At 43.2% G+C, this 12887-nt stretch overlaps 1 protein-coding gene across 2 annotated transcripts in view; it reads right to left on the bottom strand.

The window, feature by feature from the left end:
- GRK3 (G protein-coupled receptor kinase 3) overlaps positions 1-12887 on the bottom strand; it is a 315828-nt gene that overhangs the window by 294075 nt on the left and 8866 nt on the right. The window contains exon 1 of one of the 2 annotated variants that reach the window (XM_073672932.1): positions 4515-5762. The exons of the other annotated variant lie outside the window; for it this stretch is intronic. Coding sequence (XP_073529033.1) covers positions 4515-4627 — 113 coding nt within the window. The 5' untranslated portion in view covers positions 4628-5762. Of the gene's footprint in view, positions 1-4514; positions 5763-12887 lie in introns of those variants that run through there. 2 annotated transcript variants of the gene reach the window in all.

Genomic DNA, 12887 nt, shown 5'->3' with positions numbered 1-12887 from the left:
GCCAGTACACCAGGAGACGTGGAGGGGGCCGTAGGAGGGCAACAACCCAACAGCAGGACCCCTACCTCCGTGGCTGGAGTGTGTCAGCAGTTACTGCAAGATGAAGGCATTGAATTCCTGCAAGATGAAGGCATTGAAGCTATGGACTGGCCCGCCTGTTCCCCAGACCTGAATCCGATTGAGCACATCTGGGACATCATGTCTCGCTCCATCACGTTGCACCACAGACTGTCCAGGAGTTGGCGGATGCTTTAGTCCAGGTCTGGGAGGAGATCCCACAGGAGACCATCCGCAACCTCATCAGGAGCATGCCCAGGCGTTGTAGGGAGGTCATACAGGCACGTGGAGGCCACACACAATACTGAGCGTCATTTTGACTTGTTTTAAGGACATTACATCAAAGTTGGATCAGCCTGTAATGTGTTTTTCCACTTTAATTTTGGGGGTGACTCCAAATCCAGGCCTTCATTGGTTAATACATTTGATTTCCATTGATGATTTTTGTATGATTTTGTTGTCAGCACATTCAACTTTGTACAGAACAAAGTATTCAATGAGAATATTTCAGTCATTCAGATCTAGGAGGTGTTATTTGAGCGTTCCCTTTATTTTTTTGAGCAGTGTACAAAGTAAGGCGCAGAAGACATTGCGCTGCATGTATGCACCCAGCAAAATGTATAGAGTAGGAATAGCTCCCTGTATGTACATTAATGTTCCCATAGGCCACAATTCACTAGTGTCTTTTTGGCCTCACTCACCAGTAGACCTCTGCATACGGATTATTTAACTGTATGGAAAAGCACAGGAGACTGCACGCTCCTATACAGAGAGCCACAAAAAAAATAAAATAAATAACAATACTGTACAGTACATATCGCTTTACAATGGGGTTCAAGATCGACAGATGCACAGCAATATCCAGACTGAAGCCTCTGTCTATGTATACACCTGACAGTAGCCAAAACGTGTGCTTGGCCTACTTAGCCTTATTACCTTGCTGTTATCCCATGCTTTCTTACCACGGTAACATCTTCAACTCCCCTACACTAATGCTGGGTTTGGTTTAGATTGCACGATTGAGTATGTTATGCAAACCAATCGGCTTTAGTTTAACAGCCTGATCACACAGGCAGCACACAATTTTTTACACACAGAACGATTGTTAATATGATAGCATGTTATTCTATGGACACAGAACTATCGGCAGCACACATCCTGTTTATACAAGAAAATGTGCTACTGAGAACAATGATTTTTAAGCCTGCTTAAAAATCATCTCATCCGATGAATGAGCACTTTGCGCATTCATCTGTCATTTGCTGACCAATTTAGAAGGTCCGATATTCACGAACTAGTGTACCTACTACTGTTCTTTACCCGATTATCGGCCCATCTAAATGGGTCTTAAGAACTAATCTGCAGCACTGAGTACAATTCTATATTCGCACATGGCTAATCCAGATCTGCGTATAAGGCAGTGCACCACACAATAACCTGCAGAGCAGAGTGTACATCATATAAAAATTATGTGTACCACAGTGCTTCACTCATAACAGAAGACCCTCTGCTTAATAAAATGCACTGAGCGTACAGTACCTTGAAACGGCAGGTTTATCTCAGAAGGACATTGCGAACACACTACAGTAATTGAAAGTCATCACACGGACGTGCAAACAGCAAGTACTACCCAGTGAAGCATGGCACTAGTGCCGTCTCTGATGAGAAGGAGTTATAATGCCAGTCTTGTGATAAACCCGCCTGCAAGGTGTTGAATACTCAGGGAGTTCATCTTTGGATGTGTTTCTCACACAAATCAAGTGTACTGTAATCCATCTAATCGTCACCAAAACTGCAATAGACTCAACAATAAAACATTAGAAGTCCATTCAGGCTAATAAAAATCACCACCAACCAGTGAGCGCTTATCCAACACAGAGTACCATAAAGAGAAACTTCAACAGACTCCAACCCACTGTCATGTGTCCTAGCCTGCATTGTATTCTGATACACCACAGTAGAGGCCATCATATGATCTCTTGGGGTCCAATGATACACAACAGTAGAGTATATGACCTCCAGGGGGTCCAAGGATACACCGCAGGAGAAGGTATGACTTCTAGGGGGTCCAAGGATACACCACAGGAGAAGGTATGACTTCTAGGGGGTCCAAGGATACACCACAACAGAGGGTATATGAATGCATTAATATGCAGCGCCGAACGCACTAAAGCATAAATAGCTGCATTTTCTATGCAAACTAAATTAGTAAAATTAGGTCTGCATTATGACCCAGGTATATTTCTGCCCTCCTACTGATCTAATTATTACAAGTGCTGGAAGTGGCTTCACAGTCACAAAACATTGTAAACGCCACCCTTCAGACACACAAGAAACCATGGTGATCAGGGTAATTGTCAGGTTTATGGCATCAAAGATAGTGGTGAGATTCTCACGCACACTGAGTCATGTCATCCGCACCACTTCTCACTACTCTCCAGGTAACACTCTCACATTTAGAGTCATTTGCACCAAACTGACAAAGTGTCAAATATTGCACATCGAAATTCATCAAATTTACAGAATTTAATAGGACAAATTCCACATCCACCCAAGTAGTGAGTGCATACATAATGTATGACAATAATATATTGCATATATTACATAGAAAAAAAAATCCCAGACCATTCAATATATATGTATTCACGATGGGCAACCCCCAGTTTCAAGCAGCAGCAATTGCAGAGGTCGGTCTTTATATGATAAAGTTGGGGTCATGTTTTTGGTGGTGGTCCCAGATGTCAAGTTTTAGGGTTATCAATAAATTAATGCAAGAGAGAGATAAACTACATACTTACTAATGGTGTATATAATTACTAAGGCTTGCCTAAAGCCAAAACTAGCAATACGGCCCCTGAGGGCATGCAGACAAGAGACTGTCAAGTGAGTAGTCTTTATAACTTTGTACAGGATCATAAAGTTTTCCTCCCTCTGATCTCAGGCAGCTAGTGTGCAATTATTTAGTTATAAATGTCAAGCAAATACGGAATGGAAGACATACATATAGGAGCTATATGCATTTCTCTAGGTGCCAAATGCTAAGAAACATGCACAAATGCCGATATAGTCTTGAACCAAGCAGAATTAAGCAACATAAATCACTAATATATGCAGACAGAAATCCATACTATTAATCTGCAGTATATGGAGCCATCATGTTGTAAGCGGTTTGCATTGTGTACATTGTGGGGCTTAACACCAAGTATACTCATAACTGGTAGAGATATTATACCTGGAGCACATAAAACAGGGGTTTACATGTTACATGGCTTGGGCCAATCATAGAAATGAGAAGAAAGTTTAGCTCTTCACAGATAGCAAAGTTCTCCTACTAGTGTAGTCAGCACCCTTGTAGAATACTGGCCAAATATATATCATCCTTATGTGAAGGGTCATTACGTCAGCTGGGAATCAAAATGAAAGAAAGGAGCAGGTGGCGATCGGATGGTCAGTGATACAGAAGATTGTATGAACGATCCCCCGAATGGCAATTGCCACTACAATCATATAAAGGATGTTAACAAGTGTTTCATAAAACGACTGTCTATGAAGAAATAAATGAAAACCTGCATACATGTACTAAAAAACAACCTGATGGGATCCGCAACGTCACAATTACAAAACCATTATCGATGACAGTAGTATGAAGGAAACTTTTACTTTGAGAAAGGGTTTCCCATTTTTCACTGACCGTTTACAGTCCAGTTAGTGGCATCACATATTCAGCGTCACATGGAGCATTTATAAGCCCCCATGAATTATTATCAAGCACTGTTAGACTAAAACTTGGATTTTGCCAACTATGAGAATATAATGAGAAGAAATATGTAGTCATCGTAAAAGGGAATCTGTCAGTAGGGTCAACCCTTCTATGCAGTCTATATGGGCACAAAGGACATTGAATAAAATACCACCTCTATATCTGAGATCCAATGTCTTTTTCCAGAGAAATCCACATTTTTTCTTAATTTGTAAATGACCTGTTCTAGGCTTTGGGCCAAACACAGATCTCCCTGAGAAGCTGCCTTCAGAGCTTATTTTAAATGAAAAGGGGCATTACCAGTGTGAGACATGTAGATCAGGAGAACAGACTGTCAGTGATTACATGTCTCACACTGGTAACTCCCCGTTTGATTTAAAATAAGCTCTTTTGGCAGATTCTCAGCGAGATCAGTGTCCGGCCCATAGATGTAAATGAGCTGTTAAGACCTAAGAAAAATGTGGATTTTTCTGGAATAAGATATCAGATCACAGATATCATTTTATTCAGCTTCTCAGGACCTACATGCCCATATAGACTGTTTAGGATGCTTAATTCTACTGCCAGATTCCCTTTAAAGGACTCTAACAGTGACATTATTTCCCATATAAGAAAATAGTATGACATTCTATGGGCCAATATAAGCAAAATGATACACCACAAGTAGCTACAAAAGACACTTTCTCCCCTAATTTACCTCTGTTCAGGTAGGACAATCTTCTTACTGGCCCTGGCTGCCGGGGTTGATTTGCTCTTCTCCATAGCCATTAGATAGCTGACATCGGCCAGTACGGCCTCTAGGTCCGCCATTTTTTTTTTCAAAATCACCAAAACTAAAATGGAAAAAAAAAACCACTACAACTAAAAAGCAGCAGCAAGTCCTTCAAAAGCCAATATGATCCACAGAGATTCCGGCTGTTACAGGAGAAGGTGGTCCCAAGGTTCGATATGTATGATGTATTACATTACACTCGTGACCTCATCACAATCCAAAACAATAAAAGTCTATGCGTTATTAGGATTCCCGGCCTTATATATTTTGCAAAGCACATTATTCATTATAACCTTATCATAAAATAATTCCTTAATCAGGTGTGCTTGGTGAAACCGAATAAAGCAAAAAGGTAGAAATAAAATAAAAAAAAAAAAATAAAAAAAAAAAGATCCCCGTGAGTGCTGACTGATGGCGAGGAAATCCAGAGTTGTCATTTAGCACCAGCAACCGGAGCTCATCAGTTTCTGATTAACTACTTCATGGAGGGTTTTCCCCGGTGTATGTTCCATATAGTCGATAGTCAGTGCTAGATGCAATCTAGGCTCTGGTGGGCTGAGCGTAGTAGCCCGGTATTGCTTCAGGAGACATCAGGCAGTTTTGCTTACAAGATGCCTTTCAATTCCTGTTTCGACATTGCAGATCTCATCGCGTTTAGGAGCGCACATCCATGCCCACCAGGTTAGGCTGCTTTGGCGGTGGAACCCTCCTATAATTAAAGGAGCCTGTTTGCACAATGTGGATAAATATACAAATAAATAGCACTCTGTAGGAAACAAGGATTTTCCTTCCTGCTGCAATGGCAGACCCTACAAAGCGTCTCCTTTATAGCATTAATAGCAAACATGTATCCAGGCTACACACAAGACAATGGCGGTACGACACCCGCTACATTAAGATGAAAATAAAAAATCCTTAGCACAGAGCTCTGTAAACACAGTATCCGCTTCCATCTGCGGTGGGGTGGAACAGCTGGTTTAGCCCTTGTGAAGAACTAACAAGTGGGGACACAAAACAGCTGGGGTCTCCAAAATGACCTCTAGATTTAAGGCGGTGGGTTTATTCTTCCTAATGTGCACAGGCTGCCTTCCTCCAGGGCTGCCAGCCTCCTCTTCTTGTGTGCAGGGCAGTATTACCATGAGCAGAGAAGCTGTGATGTCTGTTACTTCCTCTCCTGTGTGTGATAGCAGAGAGGACTGCAAGGAAACCCTGGTGCCGGATCCTCTCCTGGTGCCGGATCCGGAGCCAGCAGAACACTGGCAGGCACAGTGCTGGTCACCGGTGTCACGCGATGGGTAGCTAGGTATTCTCACACTAGTCGCTGAGGAAACCTCATCAAGCAGTGATAGGAGGTTTTCTATTCCCTTTTAATTGATTACTGGGCTGTTTTTATAGCGTATATATCACAGGACTACATCACTATCCAATACGCACTGGGTCATTGGAGGGCTATGCCACCGGTGTATCATTCCGGATACCCCTCATTGGCAGCGCCAGAGGCAATTACCAGCGTGTCACCCATGTCCGGCTGCGCACACACACATCCATATGTCACGGTCCGTGACGCAAGGATTAGCTGCGGGTTCTCCAGACCCGAACCCCCCAGCCTCATAGGCACACAGTGTATATGCGGCTGTCAAGTTCGGATCAGGTTCCATAGTTGGATAACGAATACGAAGGAAATCCTGAAAAAGACAATTATGAGAGAAAAAAAATATCCAAGTGCAGTCCAATTTCCGCATGTGTTTTTTACCTGAGGAACTTACGCACTTAATGCAAGTCAATGGGAAAATCTGCACAGAAAACTCAGCGTACCCGCAAGAGAAATGAACATGCTGCGGAGCTGAAACACGCACTGCAGGTCAGTACAGCGGACAGGAGATTTCTATAAATCCCATCCACTTTGCTGGAACTACAAGACGTTGCATTTTTGACACAGCAAAAACAGACCAAAAGCTCATAGTGGGACCATAGTCTTAATCTCACTCTAATGTCAAGGACCCTCTTCACCACTTTCTATTCACAAGCTCATTGGCGCCCCCATATCACAATTCTGAGGAGGATGATGGGTTTCCGTAACAGCCAAGAACCTAACACAGCTTACAGATCCACCATGGACATGGTCTTAATAGGTCCTGCCTAGGAAGGATTTAATAGCCGAATACTTTTATACTACAATATACATACCTCCCAACATTTTTGGGAAGGAAAGAGGGCCAAAGTATGCGGCGCGTGAAGCGGCAAATTTTTAGGCCACGCCCTCTGAAAGTCCACGCCCCCACCACACCCATTCAGTACTGCCGATCACATTTTTTTGATTACGGTTTATGAAACAGAGAAAAAAATATATTTATTTCCAAAAAGTAATGAATTAGAGTACAAATGCAAACTTGGTAGTGTTACTTTTATATAAGAATATTTTAAAGTACAAAATTCTATTTTAAAAGTTGCACATTATAATCATTAGATACACGACTCAGTATCACACAGAAGAGGATTAGATACACGGCTCAGCAGCCAGTATCACACAGGATAAGATTAGATACACGGCTCAGCAGACAGTATCACACAGCATAGGATTAGATACACAGCTCAGCAGCCAGTATCACACAGGATAAGATTAGATACACGGCTCAGCAGACAGTATCACACAGCATAGGATTAGATACACAGCTCAGCAGCCAGTATCACACAGGAGAGGATTAGATACACAGCTCAGCAGCCAGTATCACACAGGAGAGGATTAGATACACAGCTCAGCAGACAGTATCACACAGGAGAGGATTAGATACACAGCTCAGCAGACAGTATCACACAGGAGAGGATTAGATACACAGCTCAGCAGCCAGTATCACACAGGAGAGGATTAGATACACAGCTCAGCAGACAGTATCACACAGGATAGGATTAGATACACAGCTCAGCAGACAGTATCACACAGGAGAGGATTAGATACACAGCTCAGCAGACAGTATCACACAGGAGAGGATTAGATACACAGCTCAGCAGACAGTATCACACAGCATAGGATTAGATACACAGCTCAGCAGACAGTATCACAGCATAGGATTAGATACACAGCTCAGCAGACAGTATCACACAGGAGTGGATTAGATACACAGCTCAGCAGACAGTATCACACAGCATAGGATAAGATACACAGCTCAGCAGACAGTATCACACAGGAGTGGATTAGATACACAGCTCAGCAGACAGTATCACACAGGAGTGGATTAGATACACAGCTCAGCAGACAGTATCACACAGGAGAGGATTAGATACACAGCTCAGCAGCCAGTATCACACAGGAGAGGATTAGGTACACAGCTCAGCAGACTGTATCACACAGCATAGGATTAGATACACAGCTCAGCAGACAGTATCACAGCATAGGATTAGATACACAGCTCAGCAGACAGTATCACACAGGAGTGGATTAGATACACAGCTCAGCAGACAGTATCACACAGCATAGGATAAGATACACAGCTCAGCAGACAGTATCACACAGGAGTGGATTAGATACACAGCTCAGCAGACAGTATCACACAGGAGTGGATTAGATACACAGCTCAGCAGACAGTATCACACAGCATAGGATAAGATACACAGCTCAGCAGACAGTATCACACAGGAGTGGATTAGATACACAGCTCAGCAGACAGTATCACACAGGAGTGGATTAGATACACAGCTCAGCAGACAGTATCACACAGGAGAGGATTAGATACACAGCTCAGCAGCCAGTATCACACAGGAGAGGATTAGGTACACAGCTCAGCAGACTGTATCACACAGCATAGGATTAGATACACAGCTCAGCAGACAGTATCACAGCATAGGATTAGATACACAGCTCAGCAGACAGTATCACACAGGAGTGGATTAGATACACAGCTCAGCAGACAGTATCACACAGCATAGGATAAGATACACAGCTCAGCAGACAGTATCACACAGGAGTGGATTAGATACACAGCTCAGCAGACAGTATCACACAGGAGTGGATTAGATACACAGCTCAGCAGACAGTATCACACAGGAGTGGATTAGATACACAGCTCAGCAGACAGTATCACACAGGAGAGGATTAGGTACACAGCTCAGCAGACTGTATCACACAGGAGAGGATTAGATACACAGCTCAGCAGACAGTATCACACAGCATAGGATTAGATACACAGCTCAGCAGACAGTATCACACAGGAGTGGATTAGATACACAGCTCAGCAGACAGTATCACACAGGAGTGGATTAGATACACAGCTCAGCAGACAGTATCACACAGGAGTGGATTAGATACACAGCTCAGCAGACAGTATCACACAGGAGTGGATTAGATACACAGCTCAGCAGACAGTATCACACAGCATAGGATTAGATACACAGCTCAGCAGACAGTATCACACAGCATAGGATTAGATACACAGCTCAGCAGACGGTATCACACAGGATAGGATTAGATACACAGCTCAGCAGACGGTATCACACAGGATAGGATTAGATACACAGCTCAGCAGACAGTATCACACAGCATAGGATTAGATACACAGCTCAGCAGACAGTATCACACAGCATATGATTAGATACACAGCTCAGCAGACAGTATCACACAGCATAGGATTAGATACACAGCTCAGCAGACAGTATCACACAGCATAGGATTAGATACACAGCTCAGCAGACGGTATCACACAGGATAGGATTAGATACACAGCTCAGCAGACAGTATCACACAGCATAGGATTAGATACACAGCTCAGCAGACAGTATCACACAGCATAGGATTAGATACACAGCTCAGCACACAGTATCACACAGCATAGGATTAGATACACAGCTCAGCAGACGGTATCACACAGGATAGGATTAGATACACAGCTCAGCAGACAGTATCACACAGCATAGGATTAGATACACAGCTCAGCAGACAGTATCACACAGCATAGGATTAGATACACAGCTCAGCAGACAGTATCACACAGGATAGGATTAGATACACAGCTCAGCAGACAGTATCACACAGCATAGGATTAGATACACAGCTCAGCAGACAGTATCACACAGCATAGGATTAGATACACAGCTCAGCAGACAGTATCACACAGCACAGGATTAGATACACAGCTCAGCACACAGTATCACACAGGAGTGGATTAGATACACAGCTCAGCAGACAGTATCACACAGGATAAGTTTAGATACATGGCTCAGCAGACAGTATCACACAGGATAAGATTAGATACATGGCTCAGCAGACAGTATCACACAGCATAGGATTAGATACACAGCTCAGCAGACAGTATCACACAGCATAGGATTAGATACACAGCTCAGCAGACAGTATCACACAGCATAGGATTAGATACACAGCTCAGCAGACAGTATCACACAGGAGTGGATTAGGTACACAGCTCAGCAGAATAAGACACTGAAGGGGCGTGGCCTAATACAAGGGGGCGTGTCAACTAATTCTCACTGTGCGGGAGACGTCGGTCCCGGCCGGGACTGCAGGGCACGGCCTCAAAATCGGGATGGTCCCACAGTATGAGGGTATGAGGAACGGTTGGGAGCTATGCAATATATTGTGCATATGTTCACACATCATGGTTTTTTCAGCGTTTTTTGACGCGTTTTTTATGCAAATTTTTAGCTGCGTTTTATAGTACCAACAAAGTCTATGAGATTCCAGAAATCTCATGCACACATCATGGTTTTTTGTTCAGGATTTTGTGCTTTGCATGGTCTTTTGAAAAATAGAGCATGTCACTTTCAGCGTTTTTTTCACCCATTGGAAGTAATGGGTGGTGAAAAAAAAACTGAAAAACACACCAAAAACACAGGTGTCAAGTTTTCAGAGTTTTTACAGCTTTTTTGTGCCTAAACCAGAATGAGTTTTTGTTTGTTTTTTTTTCACTGAACTTTATGTACATGCATAACAGAGACAAAAGGACAGTGAAAAAAAACCAGCAAGAAAACTAACAATAATCCTGAACAACCTTCTGGCAAGAGATCAGGTTTTGCTACAGAAAATGAATGCTGAAAAAACCATGATATGTGAACATAGCCTTACAGAACCAATGAAATTATCACAATTAAGTCTTATAGTCAATAAACAAAAATGATAGGGGGTATAATTTTAAAGAACCAATAATTCCTTTAAAAGGGAACCTGACAGCACCATGTAAAATGCTGACAGATAGGAGCCCTGGATCAGCATAAATATTTCTGTAATTAGAGTTTTAGTAACTTTTGAAATATATAGTTTTATTACAGTGACTGCCGCTCCCACAAGGGCATTGAAAGTAGACCAAAGGCTTGGTTTCTGTGCTGAATACTCTCCAGTTCTTCCTTCTCTGCTCTTGTTGGATGGCTAGCCATCCAACCGTGAGCCCACCACAACCATCAATGAAGTGCACGGGGGAGGGGTTGGGGGGTGTACTTCAGAGTTGGTGCCCCTCTCCAATCCACTTTTGGGAGCGGCAGTCACTACTGCGGTCGAATGACCTGTCATGACTCAACGACGTCATGTCAGGTCCTCACACCACCGCGAGCCGCCCAACACATCGCACGCATCGTTGAGGAGGTCGGGGGATATCGGAAGGCAAGTATAATCTTTTATTTTATTCTTTTTTTACAGGAACTATGGTACTAGGGTCGGGATGAGAGTCTCCTCTTCTCCAGACCTGGGTACCATCAGCACATTGAATCGCTTAATATCCGCATGTGTAGATGTAGTGATGCGGATGTCACACGGTCCAATGCAAGTCAATAGCGGCGATTACGCTGCGTGTCCGCAAAATTAATGGGCATGCTGTGTATTGTTCTGCAATGATAATCCGCAGCGGAAATTTCCGCAGCATGTGCACAGCACATGCGGATTATCATTGGGGACCATGGGGCACGTGTTACCAAGCGTTTTCGCTGCGGAAATTCCACGGCAGAAACGCTGAAAAAACGCATAGTGGGCACGCAGCCTAATGGACACGCTGCGGATTTTTCCGCAAGAGAAATCCGCTGCGGAAAATTCCGCAGCATGGGCACAGAACATGCAGATTTTCATTGGGGATCATGGGGCACGGATTACAAAGCGTTTTGCAAGCTTTAACGCTGCGGAAATTCCGCATCAAAAACGCATAGTGGGCACGCAGCCTTACACTGACAACATTTTCCGATCAGCCCAGTCCTTAGCATTAGCAGAAAAATAGTTTGTTTTTTTTAATCACATCTTTTAAGTTGACATTAAAAGAAAAAAAAATAGATAGTTTGCATTCATGGGGAGATATGCTGCATACAAACAGTAGTTACGATTGTTGTTTGTGTAGTGTACATAGGCCTTAAATTCATCTGTAATCATCTAGAAAAGAGCACAACTTGTTTTTATTGGTCAACCCCTTCACGTTAAACCCTATATACAGGACAGGAAATATATTATAGATTGGTGGAAGTTAAACCACTAGGATCTGCAAAATGGGGCACGCATATCCTTATTTGAATGAAGCGGCAGTGCGCATGCCCAACCACAGCTCCATTCACTGCCCAATGGTCTAGATCAGGGATGTCAAACTCAAACACACAGAGGGCCAAAATGAAAAACTTGGACAAAGTCGCGGGCCAACCAGTATACAGTATTATGGGCCCCACATAGCCCTCCATACAGTACAATGGTTCCCACATAGGGGTAGTGGTTGTGATGTCACCGGCCAAATAGAACCACCCTGAGGGCCAGATTTGGCCCACGGGCCAGAGTTTGACATGTATGGTCTAGAGTAGACACATGTGCTTGTTTATATACACATCTATATAGCGAAGCCATAGACGAGCTGAGAACAGTAAAACCTAAGTGGATTTACTACAGTCACAGAATTACTATATGGATGTGCGTTTGTGAACATGCCAACAGGTCTTCACAGCTCGTAACACATGCAGAAAATAAAAGCACTTTGTAAAGTGTTGTATATTCCTTCTAGTGGGTCGAAATGATCCTCCTGCAATCTCCATAGCCACATGAGCACCCCCGTGGAGCAAAAGCACCCACTACAGAGTTCTTTTTTTCATGTATCCAGCTGGTTAGCTTGGTGCATGTGTGCAGCTTTCTTAGCGAAGAGATGACACTAAGATGCACTATAGGAAGAAGGCAAGGAGGCAGAGGCAGTGTGATGCTGGGAAACCTTGGCACCTGGCATTAATGTCCATGATTCTTATGACATATGCTACATACTATACCTAAATAGCGCTTTATAGCAGCATTCCCTATTGGTAGTGCCCTTCACCTGGGTAATGCAATGCAAAAATGTT

The sequence above is a fragment of the Phyllobates terribilis genome, unplaced genomic scaffold, assembly GCF_046119375.1.
Source record: "Phyllobates terribilis strain yellow unplaced genomic scaffold, ASM4611937v1 Scaffold_1__5_contigs__length_1240528914, whole genome shotgun sequence".
NCBI classification, from domain to species: domain Eukaryota; kingdom Metazoa; phylum Chordata; class Amphibia; order Anura; family Dendrobatidae; genus Phyllobates; species Phyllobates terribilis.
The sequence above is the reverse complement of the archived record's forward strand: the minus strand, read 5'-3'. Positions and strand labels throughout refer to the sequence as shown.